At 39.9% G+C, this 21,240-nt stretch overlaps 1 protein-coding gene across 3 annotated transcripts in view; it reads left to right on the top strand.

Annotated features, from left to right (window-relative positions):
- The first annotated feature begins 260 nt into the window (after nt 1–260).
- The window catches only part of TRIP10 (thyroid hormone receptor interactor 10), a 71,748-nt gene continuing 50,768 nt past the window's right edge, over nt 261–21,240 (top strand). The window contains exon 1 of one of the 3 annotated variants that reach the window (XM_058173923.1): nt 261–438. In XM_058173923.1, coding sequence (XP_058029906.1) covers nt 415–438 — 24 coding nt within the window. In that variant the 5' untranslated portion in view covers nt 261–414. The remainder of the gene's footprint in view (nt 439–21,240) is intronic. The other 2 variants (XM_058173925.1, XM_058173924.1) reach the window with 2 other exon arrangements.

Here is a 21,240-nt window from a genome sequence, read left to right on the forward strand (position 1 = left end):
AGACTTAGAGGAATCAACGAGGGCTCGGGCACTGAGCTCCATCCGAAGAGGAGCAACGACGCCGGCATCTCAAAGGATGGCGCTCTCGCCCTTCTGGATCCTGACTGCGGGTGGTGGTGGTGGTGAAGGACAGGCTGGGCGGTCTGCGCGCGTCAATAAACTAGGAAGGCGAAAAGAGAGCCGAGACGAGACAAGCCGTCCTGCCGCAAAACAAGGCAACCCGCTCGGGCTGACGACTCCTGACTGCGCCTTTAAGGATCGTCGGGGGCGGAGCAGGGAGTGTCCCAAGCAGGCGCTGAGGTTGTGCGGGCCGAGGAGTAGGACTCTGTGGGGTAACGGCGGCAGCGGCGAGTTGGGCGAGTCGGGTGGGCCTAACGAGAGGAAGCGAGGGCTCACGACGGGAGCGCAGCCAGCATGGACTGGGGCACGGAGCTCTGGGTAAGCAAGAGCGCAGCCCACTCGCCTGGGCGCTCTCCTTGGAAGTTACCGCGCTCACGATTTCCTGGTCTATCCCTCCCGCTTGTTCTTTTTTGTCTCCATTTCTCACCACTTGGTCTTCATGCCCCCACCCAGGGCTAGGCTTGTTTATCTCCAGACCTCCGTAAAGCTTGAACCTTGTACTTTTCGCCAAGCAAAGTTTGAATTCTGTGCGCCCCCCCCCTTTGCACCGAAGCCCCTTTCCACCGTTAGCGCCCGCTCTTCTTAAATAGACGCTCATCCCAGGACGCCCCAGGGCGCTAATCCTGGTTCCAGGCCCTTTTCTGTTTTGGCTACTCTTGGTCTGTTTTCTCCTTTCTTGGCCTCATAAAAGAAAAGCGTGGTTTCGGAATGGGAATCGTGGGTGAGTCGGTCATCTTCCAAGAGTAATCAAATTAAAATGTCCTATGTCGTTAAGTGTTGTAGAATCACAGGGCAGGTTTAGATAGATAGACAGATACTGTAATTTTTGGTCAAGGTGTAAGCAAGACCACCTGGAAGAAAAGATTAAGTACTTTTACATACTTGATTTTGGGAACGTAAAGCTGTTGGGTTTGTGCCACTATAACAAGTAACTCAGTTTCCGGTCTGGTCTGAAAAAAGTTGCCCTGTATATTGCTGCTACAGGGACTGGACCACTTGATTGATCTCTGTTGGATATGCCAGCTTCTTCAACATAAGAGAGGAAGCCAGGATAAAAGCTTGGTGTCCCAAGCAGCCCACTTAGGGATCTTTGTATGGTTTAGTCTGACATGCATCTGGGGTAGATATTCGGTAACATGATTGTTTAATACTTTGCATAGGACCTGCTCTATCATACTCAAAATCACTCACCATAAAGGATACTATTAGTGTGTGCCTTCTGAGCAAAGTGAATATTTGACATTAAAAGACTGAAGGACTAGAGTAGCTAACTTCTTAAATCACTGCTGGTGATCCTGAACTTGTTTACAAGAATTCCAGCAAATGTTTGATAAGTCTGTGAAAAATAATGGCTGTAGACATAGTTTGCCCATTTCTAATGCAAAATGTATTTAGGTTAATGTAAGTCCAACAACCTGGGCTTGTCAGTTGGGCTTGGTCAGAAAAGGCAGCTTTTGCCTTTGATTGGTTCTTAGGCTAAAGAAAAACCAGGACAAAAACTTCCATCAAGCTGAGGGAGGAGAGTTTTTAACAGTGTATTTAAACTAGAAAGAGATTTACTTCTTTGATAAAAATGAACTGGTAGCATTATGATAAACATGAACTAAAGAAAAGAATTTGGGGATGTTGGCTTTTAGAGGGTTGACTTTCACAGGCAATTCAAAATATTTCTCCTCAGCAAACACATCCTCTCCACAAATGACATTGAATTTGAAGAATGCATTTGGTGTCATGCAGAAGATAAATCTTATTCTTTTGCTTAGAAAGATTATTTAGGGAAGCATTTGAAAAAGAAGGGAGAGGAAGATTCTTTCATGTGTATTTTTAACAGACAGAAGATAGATAATGGTTGAAATTGAAAAGGCACAGCACACTTTGGACAGATTTTTGGTCTACTTGATATTGTTATTATTATATAAGCTCACCAGTTGTATTGAACTTTGTCTTCTAAGATTCCTACCAGCCTAACTGGGAATTCTGTCAACCATAATACAACATGGTTGGTGGTTACCAGTTGAAGATAGCTGATTAAATAGTGGGCATTACTGCTTCTTTCTCTCCCAGGTGCTTAGAAACTTAGAAATGAATGGCAAAGAAACTTCCCCTATCTATTTCAAGTGTCCTTCATTGTTTCTGGGGGTTGATATCATTAGAACAGGCCTTTCTTCAGCATCAGCTTTAGTTTTTCTGTTACTGAAAGATCCTAAAGATGTCTTTTGTAAGTTGCTGGGTATAATCAGAGATTAACTCTAGCGTCATTGCTAGAATAGCACAAGCTATTCCTGGCACATTGCAATGGCACAGGCAAAGTTTGCCCTCTGCAAGAGAAACAGTAAGTTGATTTCATACTCAAAACAGCATGACACTATGAATGATGATATATATGTGTGTGTCTGTGTGTAAGTTATATATGTTATACACACACACACACACACACACATATATACATAATGTCATTCATGCATACATATCTAAATTGTTTTTCCCTGCATTTGTAAAATACAAGAAGAGCTTCCTGTATTTGCTAATTCTTTCCTGTGGATGCAGGAATTTGAATTTGAAGAATGCATTTGGTATCATGCAGAAGATACATCTTTTTAATTCTGTGAATTACTCTCCAGTATATAGATAGTTGTTTGGTTTGCTTGTTTATCTTTTCTGTTGTGTCCCAAACAGGCTTCACCAGTGAAGGAGAGTTGATCGCTGGGGGTGGGGAAGCAGCAGGATGTATCATCAGGGAGAATCAGCAAACCTGAGGAACTTTAAATGTCCCTATGCATCAACATTAACTTAATAATGCCTGTGAATCTTGCAGTTCTACCCTCTGTACAGGGTGCATTGAAATTTCCTTTTGGAGAAGGATGGCCAATCCTGGGCAGATTCGTTTAATTTATTGTTTAAGCTGTTCCTCCTGATATCTGGGTGTGGCCTGATGACTATTAATAATAACTTTTAGGGGAGATTTACAGGCTTCTGGCTTGAAACTCCTGATGCAGAGAGCTTAAAAGGCTGGTTTTATGTTGGTGAAGTAAGCGGGAACTGACATCTAGGTGTTTATGACCTGGCTAGTGCTGTTTGCATGAGTTTGCGGTTCAAACCTCTTTTGATTCTCCAAAATCACCAATACATTATTGTAGTTTGGGGAGACTAGGAAACCCAAACTACAGTAATGCATTGGTGATTTTGTAAACTTGTAATGACAAATATTGCCTTAACAATTCATCGAATTGTATGTATGAAGGAAAGACAATCCAGTAACTTCTCTGTTGAGATTCTTAATCATCCAGGTGCTTTTCCAAAAGGCAATTGGACTTTCTTGGTATTGTTGTTTTTAAAAAAATGTTTTACTTCTCATCCAAAATGTCCCAATTTCAGTATGAGACAACTCACATTGGTTGTTGAGAGTTTTTCATAGACTCCCAAGTGAAGTGAAATAATTAAATCTGAATTTCGAGAGCCTTCTAACCATTTTGGCAACATATGTCTCTATGCTATCTTTTGCCTTTTTCTGTACTGAGTAATATTTATTCTAATGATGAGTATAGAAATGAATGGAACTTTTCTTTTATATAATGTGACTTTGGCAATAGAATGTAGAATAACAGGGCTGGAAGACCTTGGAGGTCTTCTGGTTCAATCCCCTGCTCAAGCATTCTGTACAAATGGTTGTCCAAACTCTTTTTTAAAATCTCCAGTAATGGAGCACCCACAACTTCTGGAAGCAAGCCATTCCACTGATTAATTGCCCTATGCACGGTCACCCACGCACTCGTGATGTCTCGCCTGGATTACTGCAATGCTCTCTACATGGGGCTCCCCTTGAAGGGCATCCGGAGGCTGCAGTTAGTCCAGAATGCGGCTGCGCGGGTGATAGATGGAGCCCCTCGTGGCTCCCGCATGACACCCATCCTGCGCAGACTGCACTGGCTACCTGTGGCCTTCCGGGTGCGCTTCAAGGTTTTGGTGACCACCTTTAAAGCGCTCCATGGCATTGGGCCGGGTTATTTACGGGACCGCCTACTGCTACCGAATACCTCTCACCGACCCGTGCGCTCTCATAGAGAGGGTCTCCTCAGGGTGCCGTCAGCGAGGCAATGTCGCCTGGCGGCGCCCAGGGGAAGGGCCTTCTCTGTGGGGGCTCCCACCCTCTGGAACGAACTACCCCCCGGACTTCGTCAGCTTTCGGACCTTCGGACCTTCCGCCGCGGGCTTAAAACATACCTATTTAATTGTGCAGGACTGGGCTAGATTTTAAATTTATGGGTTTTAATTGGGTTTTTGTTTTATATTTTAATAACGGGCTTATAGAATAAGTTTTTTAATTGTTTTTATATTGTATTTATGTGTTTATGTGTTTTTTAAGTGCCTGTAAACCGCCCTGAGTCCTTCGGGAGATAGGGCGGTATATAAATATGATTAATAAAATAAATAATAAAATAAAATTGTTCTGTTAGGAAATTTCTCCTTAATTCTAAGTTGGATCTCTCTTTAATGTGCTTTCACCTTTTATTTCTTGCCCTGCCCTTGGATACTTTGGAGAATATGTCAATCCCCTCTTCTCTGTGAGCCCTTCAAGTATTTGAAGATTGCCATCATGTCACCCCTAGTTCTTCTCTTCCTTAGATTAGACATACCTATTTCCCACAACTATTCATCATACTGCTTAGCCTCCAGACACCTTATCATCATTGTTGCTCTTCTCTGCACTCTTTCTAGAGTCTCAACATCTTTTTTGCATAATAGTGATTAAATCTGGATGCAGTATTGCAAGTATAGTCATACTAATGTAGTATAAAATGTTACTAGTAATACTATCCCTCTGATGATGCATCCTGGGACTGCATTGGATTTTTTGGCAGCTGCCGCATGCTGCTGGCTCAAATGCACTGCATGCTTCCTTCCATGTAGATGTAGTACCAATGAGGACTACACGCTGACTGCGGGTGGTTAGCCAGTTGTGAATCCATCTAGTGCTGTTGTCTGTCCCACATTTTTCTATCATATCAAGAAGTAGGCTATGGTCTACTTTGTCAAATGCCTTACTAAAGTCTAAGTAAACTATTTAATCTTTCTAAATATAATGCAATATACTAGTATATATTTATATTTATATAAAGTAAATATAAGGTTATATACTAAAAAAAAAGTAATAATTATAAATCTTGTTTTTTAGTCATGTCTGATTTAATTGTTGGATAAATTCCATTGAAAAATAGAATGGAACGGAACAGAACAGAACAGAATAGAATGATAGAGTTGGAAAAGACCTTCTTATTCAACCCCGCTGCTCAAACTGCTGACCCTATACCATTTTGGACAAGTGGCTGTCCAGTCTCTTCTTAAAAGCCTCCAATGATGAAGCACCCACTTCAGAAGGCAAGCCGTTCCACTGGTTAATTGTTTCCACTGTTATGAAGTTTCTCCTTATTTCTTCTTGATTAGTTTACAACCATTCTTTCTTGTCTTGCCTTCTTGTGCTTTGGAAAATAGGTTGACTTCTATGGCCTTACTAAGATTTTATAAAGCAGTACTAATACTTCATGTGACCTTGACTCTATCCCTCTGTTTATGCAACCAAGGATTGCATTGGCTTTTTTGGCTGCTGCAACACACTATTGGCTCATATTAAAGTGATTGTTCACTAGGACAGTGGTTCTCAGCCTGTGATCCATCGATCTTTGGAGGACCGTGATGTCATCATACAGGGTCTGCAAAGGCTTAAATAAATATTATTATTTAACTCTTGAGTTAAATCTAGGAGGTCCATGACCGCAAAAGGTATTTAAAGATGGGGAGGAAAAGGTTGAGAACCACTGTACTAGGAACCCAAGATCCCTCTCACAGTTACTGCTTTTGAGCCAGGTTTCACTAAGCATTTTGCTGGACTGCTAATTTAGTCACTTTGTCAACGAATGAAATAAGATTTGTTTCGCGTGATCTGTTTTTGACAAACCCACGTTGACTTCTGGTTATAACTTTACATGCTATAATTTTAATATGGTTATAACTTTAAAGTTAGTGGAGTTTCATTCTGCGTTGCCTTCTATGCAGCTGCACTGTAAATATGCTTGTTGCTTGAATATATCTTGTAACTGGCTTAGATTTTTAAATTTAGAGGGGTTTTAAATTGATTTTAATATTTATATTTGATATTTATATTTCTATTTTTAATAATTCGGGCGCTAGAATAAGTTTTTTAAGGATTATTTTAATTTGTATATTGATATTGATGTTTTATATGCCTGTAAACCGCCCTGAGTCCTTTGGGAGATAGGGCGGTATATAAATTCGAATAATAAATAAATAAATAAATAAATAAATAAACTTGCAAAGAGGCAGCAGAGAGTAGTTACATTGCTTCTGTAGAAATTGAGATTAAACTCTCAGTCTTGAATTCCTGGTATAAGAGAACTTGGCCTCTTTGGTCATACTTCTGAAGTCTAAAATGGAACAGTAGCTCCATGCTTCAAAGAGGAACAAAAGAACAAGGTGATATACTGGTAGTTTCTGTTCTCCTTAATTTCTATGGCTGCGTTCCTGTGAATATCTAGGACAAACTTCACTACAGTTTTTCTGGTCTGTCTTTCAATAGACATAGGATTGGGCTGTCTTTCATCAAGGGAGGTACGGGCATATTTCTTCTTAACAAAACTAAATTTGTACCAAAATTCACTCCACTACTTTTCAAACTAGTAAAGCTGATAACTGATATTTCTTTTAAAAGCACTTAACTTCCTGTAACGTTCCCTTTTTGTGCCCAGGGACATGGATGCAGATTGTTTTTTGGGGGGCGGAGGCAGGAGAGCTTTCTTTCTGATATTTGGATTAAAAGGTACAGATTAATGAGTTACTATAATTTAGCATTTTCCCAGGAAGGTAGTGGGCTGAAATCATAATTCTTTTAAATAAATATATTGGATGCAAAGCCTTATATCAAAAGATTGAATTATGCTTCAACATCATTTATGTTGTAATCTTGAATGACAAGTGTCCACTAGAAAGCTTCTCCTTGCCATAATCACATTTCTCTATCAATACTCCATCTCCATTACACTCTTGTATTTCTCCTTTCATTGATTTTGGGTGTGTTATGGTCAGGACTGGGAGGGATTATTTTTTGCTTTCAATTAGTTTGGAGGATAAGGTTACAAACAGCTGTTCCTTAGCACGTTTCTATGGCTAATAGCTTCTGCAGTAGCCAAGAAAGGCAATGGAGGGGATGGTATGTTATACCCATTAAGTGATACATTTACTTCCATAAATATTCAGGTTCTCTTCTTTATTGGGAGGCCTGTTAATGTGCTTTTGGATTTTTTTTTAAATTCCAAAAATCAAGAGAGTAGCAATCTTTTCATCAGAGTATACTTAAAAATCAATATCCAAACGGAAGAGTTTCCACAGTGGGCAAAAATCATGAGATTTGCAACTGAAAGAGCAAGAGTCTATTCAAAGATTTGGCTTGAATTATTTGTTATTTTTCACTTTGGACATTGTCATCATGATAACTATAGTTAACAATTAAAGTTAAAGGGCACAAGCACAGAGAGGTCTGGGGACTGCAAAAAAAAGGACCTGTGGCCACATTAAGACTTCAGATTACCTACTTGAGCTTTAAATTGTAAAGTTGTGTAATTGTGCATTCAACTGCTTGCAAGTCTATGCATTTTACAGGAGCAGTATGTATTAGCTGCTGCTAATACATACACCAGTATGTCTCACTGGTGACAACCTGGAACTGTTCTCTGTGAACCGTGGAATGACCCTCACCATAATTTACTCAATTTGATATGGAGTCTAGTCTTCCTGAAGATAACACACCATTTCATTAGATTCTATCTGATTTGCAGTGTTGGGTTCATCTTTTCGTCTCTCATTTTGGCCTTGCCTCCATGAATACAAATATAAAACAGTGAAGGCTGAATAAATGATTGATTGTGACTACTCTCCTAGGGGTGGGAAGCTTTAGTCTGATGTTCCTTCTTAATTTCTCTCTCTCTTCCCAGTTTTTTATACACACATGTGTCTGCTCCCCAGGCAAAGCCAGCTAGTCTCTTGGAATGAAATTAGTTGCTATGGAAATTACCTCGTACTTCATGCATTCCTGGAAGGGGACTTATGGGGGGCGGGCAGAGGAAGAAGGGCTGATGTGTGTTTTGACTGTGAAGTGGAGGGAATTAGATTATCCTGGTTGTGGGGGGAATGGATGCCAAGGATTGGGTAATTCAGAATAGAGTAGGAGAGGGAGGTCTACAGCATTGTCAAGGAAACCAAAAGCTTAGTTGATTTTTGTGAATTCCAGCCATTTCCTGCTTGCTTTCCTCAACTTCTAGGAACCTGACCTTGCCAGTCAGGTTAGATGAATCAAAATATTGCTTGAGTGTCTGAAGCAGGAAATCTAAATTCATGGCGTGTCTCTCCCTCCCCTCCTCCCCAGCTCTATTCCATTAAGAAGTCTGAACATTGGAATTGCATCATGGTGATTGCATTAGCCAGGAGAACAAAGTGGAAAGACGCTTCTCCAGTTATATTCACAAGATGCTCCAGGAACATTCTGCTTTAGCTGAGACTTAATAGGAAGGGCACTGGAAGAGGCTCTGGCTGTGCTAGGAGTGGCAAGCCCACCATGGTTTAAGAGGCTGCCTTGTTGGGGGAGTCCGATTGCAGAGACATTGGTCCTTAGGGAATCTGATGTGAAACAAATCCTGTAAGATTTGCTGAGTACCAGTAGCTTATTTGTTTGCCCATCTGATATTGTCCTATACTACCATATGGACCTTCTCTTTATTTCAAAAAAGCCCAAGTGCTGCTTAAAGAGGTTTGGAATTGTTCATCTCTTGTAATGTTTGCTTTAGTTAAGGTGTGGAAAGATACTGATGATCTACCTTTAGCAAGAGAGCAAAAAAAATATTCCCAATCAAGGGAGCATCCACAGTGTATATGCAAGGGATTCATTTCCCAGATAGTTGCTATATTCCTTGATTACTCATAAAAAGAAGGAGTGGACCAGATTTATTTTTTCCATCCCAGTTTAGGAGAAATCATGGTCCCTGATTCAAGTCATTAGAGAGGTAGCACTTAGCAATAGCAATAGCACTTAGATTTATATAACAGCTCCATAGTGCTTAGAGAAGATGCAAGGGAGAGGCAGGCTCAGGGTTCTTTCCGTTTGTTAACTGGATTTTTTGGTTTGAGGTTATGCCCAGCCTTTATGGTCCAGAATGTGCTATGTCTTCTTCCAGTGCTGAATCAAGTGCACTGATGTTGTGCGTAGCTGCTGCTGCAATTAACATTGCTAGCAAGAGGCCTAGAGGAACTGGTGAGAACCAGAACAATTTCCTAAGAGGAGTCCATTATATGCAGAATATCAAAAGAAGCATATTGGAGCAGTGTTCCCTGGCCTTCCCTTCACTCTCCCTGGACATACAGTAGTTCCTTTCCGGTTCAGTATGAAGCATTTAGCTCTTGGGGTCCAGAGGTTTAATTCTCTCAGTTACTTTTTGTTCTAATTTTCATTATGTAGCCAATCTGGAATATTCAATTCCTTTTCCTATTTCAGCATCATGGCTTCATTGAACATTAATCCCCACTACCAAAAGAGTGATCTGATCACATTGTAAGTGTGCTCTAAGGAGGTCTAAATCAAAATTATCCGAGGAATAATAAGCTTAGAAGAGGGATTAAAAGAAGAGAGCAGGGCTGTCTCTTTTAGGTGCTCTCGTCTGAAAAATATGAAATACTTTATTAATTTGCCTGCTGTTTGAAACAGCAGGAAGGAAGGAAGCACCGCCATCATAAAGGATAATAGGGTCTCCCCTTCTTTGTTCTTGATTCTGATCAATATGTTATCTACCCCCTCCCCCCAAAGAGATCTCTACTCCATGACCCCCTCGTTTCCATTGTTTATCATCTTGGTAATCTCAGGGTCTTGCTGTTACTTGATTATTCTGTATACATGCACGTATGCAATTTCTATTACATTTCAACCTCGAATCAGTTTTCTCAAGAGCTGTTAACATTTTTGCGTGTTCTGTAGTCTTAAGTGTGAGAGCTGGAAAAGGAACCAATTTGGCTTTTATAATTCATGCTGCCATTTGTGTTTTTATTGTTTGTCACTAGTCATAAAAGAGGTGCGATTGGATAAGTAGTGGCTTCTGATGTACATTGAAAGTTTGCAGCCGATCTCTCTTTTTTTCTTTTAAGTCTCCATTCCTGCAACAGCTGTCTGGCTGAAATCATGTCTGAACTTCTCACCTTTCCATGCCACCCAACTTTCCTGTATCCTAAAAATAAGCTATGGTGGAAGTAGTGACTTGGCAAAGTCATTGTAAAGTAAATGCCAGGATCCAAGAAAGATTCTGAATGTTCTTTTGTTTTGATGCCACTTGAGCAACAGAACAGAAAAGCTGGCAACAAAAAAAAACACTGGGGTCCTTTAGATAGCCAACCTGACCATCTACTTTCAAAGAAAGCAAGATTCTGCAGACCACATAAAAGGAGAAGTGTGTATTATGTGGAGCTGTGTGTCTCCAATGCTGTCCTCTTTCTTTTTCTGTAGTCCTCTCCCACATGACATGGCCCACATCCAAAAAGCCTCCAGAAAAACAAACTTCACAAAGGCATAAACACACCAAAGGCAGCCAACCCTGTCTCTGATTTTTTTCCCTTGCCTATACCTGCCCTTCTATTGTTTTGTTGAAAGTCCAAACTTTCAGCTTTTAGCTCATAAAATGAAGATTATGGCTGTATATTTGAGGGGCTGCAACAAAGAAGAGTGAGTCAAATTATTCTCCAAAGCACCGGAGGGCAGGACAAGAAATAATTGTTAGACCTGTGTTTAACTCATAGAATCATCTATTGCAATGTCCTTCCTGTTAAAGACTACTTCAGCTTCAATCACAACAATACAAGAGCAAACAATAGATTTAAGCTTAATGTTAACTGCTCCAATCTTGATTGCAGAAAATACGACTTCAGTAACAGAGTTGTTAATACTTGGAATACACTACCTGACTCTGTGGTCTCTTCTCAAAATCCCCAAAGCTTTAACCAAAAACTCTCTACTATTGACCTCACCCCATTCCTAAGAGGTCTGTAAGGGGCATGCATAAGAACACAAGCATGCCAACCGCTCCTGTCCTATTGTTTCCTTTCATTATATCCAATTAATATAGTTATTACATACTTATGCTTATATATATGCTTATATATTATATAGTTACTTTCATGCTTATGCTTATATATACTGTTGTGACAAAATAAATAAATAAATAAAATAAATAAACAATTCTCTCTCAAAGAGAGAAGCAACCTGGAGTTAAGGGGAAACTTCCTGACAGTGAGGACAATTAACCGGTGGAACAGCTTGCCTTCAGAAATCATGGGCACTCTATCACTGGAGGTTTTTAAGAAGAGACTTGTCTGAGATGGTATAGGTCAGTGATGGTGAACCTTTTTGGCATTGCGTACCAAAAGTCTGAGCACTGTCACGCTCCCACAAGCTGGCATGCACACACAACACCCCCCCATGCTCCCCCTGCACATGCGGCCCACACTGCACATGCGGCCCCCCCCATCATGACCCCCCCCCTTTTTCCAAGAGGGCCGGCGTGACTCTTACCAGAGGACAACTAGGTACCGGCCCATTCCCTGGAGAGACAGCCGTCACTGGGCAGTGCATGGCGCTGCCAAGATGGTGGGACCGAGAGCGCTGCCGGGAAACTCTGAACGTGCAGCTTGCCTGGGCTCCTTCCTGCTGGGAGCCTCCGTTTCCTGGCTGATGGCTGCTTTCTCACCGGGGAAGCTTTGAACGTGCAGTTTGCCTGGGCTCCTTCCTGCTGGGAGCTGCAGGCCAAGCAGGTGGGGACGTCCACCGCTGCCTAAGTGGAAACCCCAAAGAGGGGCATCCCGGATGCGCAGACCCCCAGCGGGAAGGAGCCCAGGCAAGCCGTGCGTTCAAAGCTTCCCCAGCGGGGCTGAGAGCACGGCCATCAGCCAGGAAAAAGCAGCTCCCAGTGGGAAGGAGCCCAGGCAAGCCGTGTGTTCAGAGTTTTCCCCGGCGGGCACATGGTAGGGCCGAGAGCACTGCCACCAGCTGGGGAATGGCGGTTCCCAGCGGGGTGGAGACCAGGCCACGGGGTCATCTGCGCAGGCAGCCCACCACCACCACCAGCCCAACCTCACTGGCTGCTGATACAGACCGCCTGAGGCCATGCAAGAAGCCTGCGCGGGCAGGCAGGGAGGGAGGGAGGGAGGGAATCCCTGGCTTACCTTGCTCTGCTCCCTTAGGAGCGACTGCCAGGATCCCCTCTCCACGTCTTTTGGCACGCACGCCTGTTGCTAGTCTTAGTGCACGCCAGAAACCAGACCAGCTGGCCGGTGCACATGCGCACTCTGGAAACAGGAAGATCATTTTCCTGAAGTGTGCATACACAATGGGTGGCTACTCTTCCAGTTTCCAGCTTGCTGGTGCACATGAAACCCAGCTGGCCGGTACACTGGAACCCGGAAGAGCAACGGGTGACGGCTCCGCGTGCCTGGAGAAATGGCTTTGCATGCCACTTCTAGCACATGTACCATAGGTTCGCCATCACGGATATAGGTTCTCCTGCTTGAGCAGGGGGTTGGACTAGAACATCTCCAAGGTCCCTTCCAGCTCTTATCCTATCCTGTCCTGTCCTGTCCTGTATTATCCAATCCATCATGTAATCTGATGTCCATTTGCAAATAAAGAAGCAAAAATGCACTGTGATATGGATCTGAAGCAAGATCTTTTCATTTCTCTCATTTTCCTGGGTTCTCCACTTGCCAGTTATGAAGAAAAGAGAAGACACATTATCAAACTCTGTATCATACAATTTCCCATGCAGAAACTTGTTTTTTTCAGATACGGGTCCTTTTGGGGTATGAGTGAATTAATTAGCTACTGATGTATTGAATGAGACAGCTGGTTTTATTTTTGTTCCAGCTTTATCTTAACAAACCACCCTGGAGGTTAGGATAGAGAAGCTTTCATTTTATCTTATTTTTCATGGGTATCCTTCAAATACTTTGGATTTCAGTTCTCATCGGATCTGTACAGTCCAGGGCAGAAGATTGTGAGAGATGTAGTTCAAACCATGTGCCTAGTCTTGTGATATTTGTACTTGTCATAGTAAAGGAATGAATCTCAATCAGAAAAATGTTTAGTGTTGTGCTCAACTCTTAATACCATTCCATGCTTCTTCCCCCACCTCCCTCCTCACAAACTGTTTTGAATTTGAGCTTTCTTGTATCTTGCAGGCTTCCTGGTAACTTTCCAACAACGTGTACCATGGGAGAGACAAGGCCACACAAAAAGCCTTTGGGCAGGGGGATGAGAGAGCTGATTAGTCTGGGGTTGCCAGAACAATGCATTTCCATGACTCAGTTGAGGTTGGCCTCATTAGAATTCCTGTTCTGTTTATCCAAGCTGGTGAAGCGCATTCCACCAGCTTCAGTCGTAAGAGGACTTTGCGCCTCAGCCCCCTGTGCTCCCAGGCTCTTCTCTAAATGGCCCTCTGCATTTCTGCCCCCAACCTACGAAGTCGTGCAGCATTGCCAGAGTGGCTTACTTGCTTTACTGTATAATCTGCTGCTTGCTAAAAAGGGCAACTCTTGCAGCTCTGCTGATGTTATTTAGTTAAACCTCTTCCTGAAGATGGAGTTCTTTAATACGTGAGAGGTACTGTGGCATAGGTAAGGTTGGGCTACACTTTGGGAAATACCAGGTTTGAGTTTTCCCTTTACCTTAGTGGCTTTAAGCAATCCACTCCCTTTCAATCCACTCTCTGCTGGTTGCAGTGTGGAAGTGATGCTGATCTATCTTGAACTGTTGTATAGGGTGTCCTTGACTTACAACTATTCATTTAGCAACTGTTTGAAGTTAAGACAGCGCTGAAAAATGTGACTTTCAACCAGCCCTTGCACTTAAACTGTCACAGCAACTCCAGGGTCACGTGATCAGCATTCAGGCACTTGGCAACAGGGCAGGAATTTACAACAGTTGCAGCATCCTGGGGTCACGTGATGACTATTTGTGAATTTCCCAGCAAGGTTCTGCCAGACAAAGTCAATGGGGAAAGCCAGATTCCCTTAACAACCACAGGATGCATTTGACAATTGCAGTGATTCACTTAATTATGGCAAAAAAAGCAGTAAAAGCAAGCAAAACTCACTTAACAATTACCTTGCTTAGCACTGGAAATTCTGGTCATAAATTGAGGATTGCCTATAAGCATTCCAACAACAAGAATGTTGTTGTATGCATTTGGATATTTTATCAGCTTTTGATAATGGCTTTAACACATTGCTTTTACATGTTTGAAATGGAGCCAGTGGTTTTTTTATCTGAAAATGGGCATTTTTTTAAAGAAACACAATCTCCTAGTATCTGAGAAATATTTTGATAATTGCTCTAGGCATATTGCTGTTAAGACAGTTCTGTGACTCAAGGTTGCATTTTGAAAAGTGACTCTAGCACTGCAGCATTCAGTTTCAGTTTAATTATGGTCAAAGATTAGCCAAAAATAACACAATTCCATACAAAGTATAAATTAAAACATAATAATATATCCCAATAGATACTATTGATATAAACTAAAAAGCCTAACATTGTATGCATAATAATTAAACAAGATACCAAAATTTTGCAATCTGAAGTGTTATTTTACGGTTTGTTGCCGCCAGTAGCAAAAAACCATAAAAGGAAGTATATCTGCCTGGATAACATACAAGAATTGGTATAGCAAGTGATGAACGTGTATCCCTAATCATTTGGCACCTGTTAGGACAAATCCCTGGAGTCACACTGATAAAACCGTTGGGAGGAATGAATCAGCCCTGTAAAATTGCTGAAGGGTGTGAATATCCTCCTCAGTTTGACCTGAGAACATCCATTTTGCCAGTTTATAGGCATTCACTAAATTACCAACAAGTAATCACATTTTCCAAGTCTTCTTTCAGTTTGGGCAGCAATATTCCATAAGTGCTGTTTAATCATTTTCCTTGTCTAGAAAGTCTAATGGTAGTTAAGGTTGATGAATATAGGCCTATACTAGCCATCTTCTGTTCTACAAGGGGACCATAATTGAATCTGGAATTATGGTTATAAATCGTTGCCATCATAAGTTGAAGCATCCTGTGAGCAGATCAAATTTTTTGACATTTTTTGCGGTGGTTATTAAGCAAACCCATTTTCCCCCAATGGGTGGTGGTGGTGTTTTTGCCAGAAACCAGACATAAATACAGGATGCTGTAAACAGCATAAAGGTGAGCTGTTGTCAACCATGCAAAATGTGACCATGTGAGAGAGAGTGGCCATTGTAACTTCAAAAACAGATTGTAAGTAGCTCTGGCTAAGTCTGTCACAACCAGTTGTCTGTCAGGTGCAAAGAACCAGGAACATTCACTGGGTTCAAAAGGCTGAAGAGTTTATTATTGCTACCTATACACAAGAAGCTGCTCATCTAATAATCAAAGCTAAATTAAGACTACATAAGGGTCAATGGAATTGGGCCTCTTATGGCTGCGCAATGATTCCAAACTGATAACATGTTTAATTCCAGTTTCCAGCTCAGCCTGATCATCTCCTACTTCCTATATTCAACTTGAGGGTTTATCGTGAAGAATCAGAGGGATAAAGCCAGAGTGTTGGCATTTCAATCTAAGATGGAAGAGATTAGAAGAGTTAGAGGGCCTCTGTAGCTCAGACTGGTAAGACAGTCTGTTATTAACAGCAGCTGCTTGCAATTACTGCAGGTTCAAGCCCCACCAGGCCCAAGGTTGACTCAGCCTTCCATCCTTTATAAGGTAGGTAAAATGAGGACCCAGATTGTTGGGGGCAATAAGTTGACTTTGTATATAATATACAAATAGGATGAAGACTATTGCTTAACATAGTGTAAGCCGCCCTGAGTCTTCGGAGAAGGGCGGGGTATAAATGTAAATAATAATAAAAATAAAATAAATAATAGAGTCCTTCAAGACAGCGATCTTAGCATCTTTAATATACATGATTTGAGTACAGGCCTCAGAAAACTGCTTCTCGCCATTCAGGACAAGGCACACCAATTCAAGACTCTGTCAAAAACGGGTGCAGAGTTATGTCCAATATTTTTATCAGTCGCTAGTGAAGGGGCTTTATCTGGAAATGTACATGAGTGCACACATCATTGACAGCACTGGGGTTTTGGCATGTTTCCATACATTTATTTCCATGTGCTTCCTATAAGATATAATTAGGTACTGTTATTTTATAATTCAATAGGCTGCTGAAATAAATGTTAACTAATTATCCTAGAGTACAACTTTATTTTATATTCATATAAATTATCCCCAACATGCGAATGTACACTGAGAGCATATTCACCAAGACAAATTCCTTGTGTGTCCAATCACACTTGGCCAATAAAAAATTCTATTCTATTCTATTCTATTCTATTCTATTCTATTCTATTCTATTCTATTCTATTCTATTCTATTCTATTCTATTCTATTCTATTCTAATTTACATGCAAATATACTCCTTTACCGGCATTTACGTACAGTTTGTAAAATGGATGAGGACACTATTTTTTGTGATGTGAGTTCTCTGTCTGGATCTCATCTATAGGCAAGTGGATGGAGATGATCCTTTTATTTATTTTGCAAAAATCAATCTGAGGATGGAATATGGATTTGTTTTGAATAGGTTCTTGTGCAAAGTACCACTCCATCTTCAGAGCAGCAGAGGGAGTCTTATTCCAGCCTGTGAACCTGACTCAATCTGGAAATCGTATGATCCTATATTTAAAACTTGAAAACTTAGCACTGATATTTAATATGTTATACACTACAGGCTCTGTGACCTGATACCTCCACAGGCCTTATTCCATCCCTTTGATATCCAAGGTTGATGTGTTCAACCATAGTAAGGTTTGTTTGACTTTGTCTTAACATGTGGCATTAATCCAGAAAAGTGTGGCTGTTATTAACGAGCCAAGCAAACCAAGGTTTAGTGAATAGCCTCTGCAGGATATGTTTGTTGCTTCAATTGTTAACCATAGCAATCTATGTTTATTATGGCATTTACAGCTTGCCTGTCCTCAAGGAGCTCAGAGTGTCTGTTGGATTCTGCCTATTATTCAAAATAATTTCCATGCTCCTTGCCAGGTTGCTGGAATTACTTCCTCTGTGAAGTTTAGTCAAAGTGGTTGACCTAAACTCATCTATTGAAGATTGATTTGAACTGCATCACAATTTGGAATATTGTGTGAACAATATTTTTTCCCACTGTGCCTTGGCTGCTTCTGGCCAAGACAGCTATTTGGACAGCCAAGTAATAGATGATGTGTGAGGCAAGCTTCTAGTTTGATTATTCAGGTAATTGGGATAGGCTTGTTCTCTCTTTTTTTTATGGAAATGCATATTATTAATGAAAGAGAGTTCTCTTGAAAAAGAAACTTGGGTTTCTCTTAGACAGGATGCAAATTTAGTCATATAGTATTGCTAGAATTTTTATTATGGACTGCAAAAGGATGCTGAAATTCCCATTAGATGTATTTGTAATATATAGTAGTGGCCAAAATTGTGGAAACCTTTTGGGAAAAGTGTATTTTTGAGGTTTGATGGCTAATAACACCACTTTTTTTTGAGTAGTACCATAAAATTATATATCAATAGAAAGATAATTTAATCAAAAATGTAATGCTTTTCAACCTTTGTTTGAGAGATAAAAGTGGCTTTTTGGTGGAATTCTAGATTTTAGGCCAAATTCCTGCAGTCTGTGCCAAACAGTCCTTGCACTCAATTTCACATTGCATTGCATCATTTCATCTTGTATATACCCAGATGATTTTCTTCTGTCACGTAGGCACAGTCTCTTAATTCTTCTATCATCACTTGCTGTTGTGTATCCTGCCTTTACCAGTGTGGTTTTGTAGTGACTGAGTCTCCTTATACCTCTTCAAAAACTTAGAAATGTCATCCTTGGTTAAGTTTCCACCAATTTTTCTTCTAATTTCTTTATAATTGTAGCCTTGTTCACTTAATAATACTATTTTACATCACTTTCTGAGTGACCAGTCAACTCTTTGCACCACTACTTTAATTTTATTACATTTTACAAGCTCACTAAATGAAAGAACACAAAAAAAACCCAACCAACTTGATAGCAATCACATAACACACTGGCAAATGTCCTCCTCGCAGCTTCAATACATGACATCGACAACTGAATCCTACTGTGATTTGATTGGCTCATTGCTAAAACAAGATGACACCTGATTGGCTCTCTAAATTCTCACGCTCATCGGCTACAATCAGATGAAGGAAAGCTGCCTGATATCAACCTAAGCAAGTTATGCATCCTTTTTCTGGTTATTTGGCTATAACTTTTCATAGAATACAGATAATTGAACAAACTTTATTGCACTACATTCTTGATTAAATTATCTTTCCCTTGATATATAATTTTATGGTACTACTAAAAAAAAAGTGGTGCTATTAACCATCAAACCTCAAAAATACACTTTTCCCAAAAGGTTTCCACAAATTTGGCCACTATTGTATTTGGCAATTGCTATCAGTATTACTATCCGTCAATCTTGTAAAAGTACACCATATTCAGAATGATCTGGTATTAATTGTTGTAGATTGCAATCCTGTATGAAACTAATTTCAAATTTAGCAGTCAACTGTGTATATTTACAATATATTTTTGTATCCAGATTCAATTTTCATGTTTCTCATAATTAATGGATATAATTTCTTGTAATTTACCTATCCTAGAATGCCTTTTACAAGCAATTGTGTTCATAATAGAACTTTTACTTCTATAGTTTTTAGTTTACTCAAAAAAATGAAAAGTGCTGTTCCCACATGCTGACTTTTATTTGTTAGATTCATATATCTTTTCATATTCCAGAGCTGAGGGTACATTGCATAGTACTATAAATCTGTTTCATTCTTGCAGTTATACAGCCATGAATACATAACTTGAGATTATTAATACAATACTGAAAGCCACATAATACTCAGAACCCTTAGGCATAAGTTCTCTGCTTTGTTCATGTGTAATGCTTAATATGATAGAAAGAGGCAGTTGCTAATACAGGAAGAGTTATTTTATTTTTTATTTAAATTAATTTAAATTTCAAAGTCCTAGTCTATTGCAAACAAGAAATTAATTATGGATATATTTAAATTACTCAACTATTTTTTGTGTAATTGGATCATTATGTTCAAATGGGGAGGTTATTTATATGTGTGCAAGTATGTGGTGTGTGTGTGAGAGAGAGAGTGAGAGAGACAGAGAGAAAGAGAGTCCCACCCCTGACAAATTTGGAGATTTAGGAGTAGTAAATATAGTCAATTTGTTATTCTGATTTTGGATTATTAAACAAGCAGATCTTGTTGAACTTGATGTTAGAAAATTGTTTCAAAAGTTGCAAAATCCAGAGCAAGTTTGGGTAAGTCTCAGACTCACTTTGTCAATATATGTTCCTGTATCATAAAAGCACATAAAATGTATATAGAGCACTATATGACTCCTCCTGGATCTTCTTTGCTTTGAATTCCTTGTTATCTACCACAATTGAAGAGCCTTAATAAATGTTGTAAAATGCAGATATTATTGTTTGAATAAAGTTGAAGCACCCATGCTTTAATAAATTCGATAAATATGGTAGCAGTCGGATATTTATATGTAAATGTGTACATTTCATGGTCTTAGAATAGTAAAATAAGCTGCTCAGAAAGTATTGAGCACGCTGTTACTTTTCTCAAATTGTCCATTCAAAAAGAAAGCATAGTTTTCTTCAGAAGTGTGAACGGAAGGAGACTATTTTGCGGATTATGCAACAAGAATGGAAAAACCAGTGCCTGTGGAATTTGGGTAATGTTTCACAGGTATTTATTTATTTATTTATTTTGTCACAACAGTATATATAAGCATAAGCATGAAATAACTATGCAATATATAAGCATATATATAAGCTTAAGTATGTAATAACTATATTGATTGTATATAATGAAAGGAAACAATAGGACAGGAATGGTAGGCATGCTTGTGCTCTTATGCACGCCCCTTAGGTACTTAGGTACAGAAGTTTTAAGATGCATAGACAACCAATGACTTGTTTCAGAAATATTTTCTTACCTAAACAGAAACAGAATGGCCATGGGATGTTTTCTCACTTCCTGTCTGCTTCCCCATTGACTTTCCTTGAGGGAAGCTGGTAGGGAATGATGGAAATAGCATCAAGCCATCAATACCTGAGCCATACCTGTGATTTGATACACTCCTGAGTTTATTAAGTGGACAATATCTGAACTGGACATTTGGACTGAAAACCAAGAAAATTCATGTCTGTTCACTATGCTTTGCCTCCACATAATGATATTGATAGATTATACCTGCCCCACAGAAATGGAGGAATGGGTTTATAGGCAATCCTTGTAACCATTTTTTTAGCGACTGTTCAAAATTAGAAAGGCACTGAAAAAAGTGACTTACAATCATTTCGCCGCGAACTTAAAACTTATTTATTTCGTATGGCTGGACTAGCCTGATTTTTATTTTTATTGGATGGGTTTTTAAAATTTTGTTATTTTACGGGGGAGTACGTTTTTTAACATTTTTGGGCATTTGAATTAGTTTTTTAAGGGATGTTTTTAATTACTGTGTGTATTTATATTTTATCTGCCTGTTCACCGCCCCGAGTCCTTCGGGAGAAGGGCGGTATACAAATTAAAATATTATTATTATTATTATTATTATTTTTCACATTTATGACCATTATAGCATCCCCATGATCATATGTTCAAACTTGGCCACTTGGCAACTTCATATTTATTATGGTTACAGGATCCTGGGTCATTTGATTATCTTTTGCGACCTTCTGATGCAAAGTCAAGGGGGAAGCCAGATTCACTTAACAACCGTGTTACTAGCTTAATAACTGCAGAGGTTCATTTAACAACTGTGGCAAGAAAGGGCAAAAAATGGGGCAAAAATCACTTAACAAATGTCTCACTTAGGAACAGAAATGTTGGGCTCAATAAGTCGAGGAATAACTGTACTTCAAATCAAACAAATAGTCGAGGAAGAAAAGCTTGCATTGACTG

This window comes from Ahaetulla prasina, chromosome 2, assembly GCF_028640845.1.
Source record: "Ahaetulla prasina isolate Xishuangbanna chromosome 2, ASM2864084v1, whole genome shotgun sequence".
Taxonomy (NCBI): Eukaryota; Metazoa; Chordata; class Lepidosauria; order Squamata; family Colubridae; genus Ahaetulla; species Ahaetulla prasina.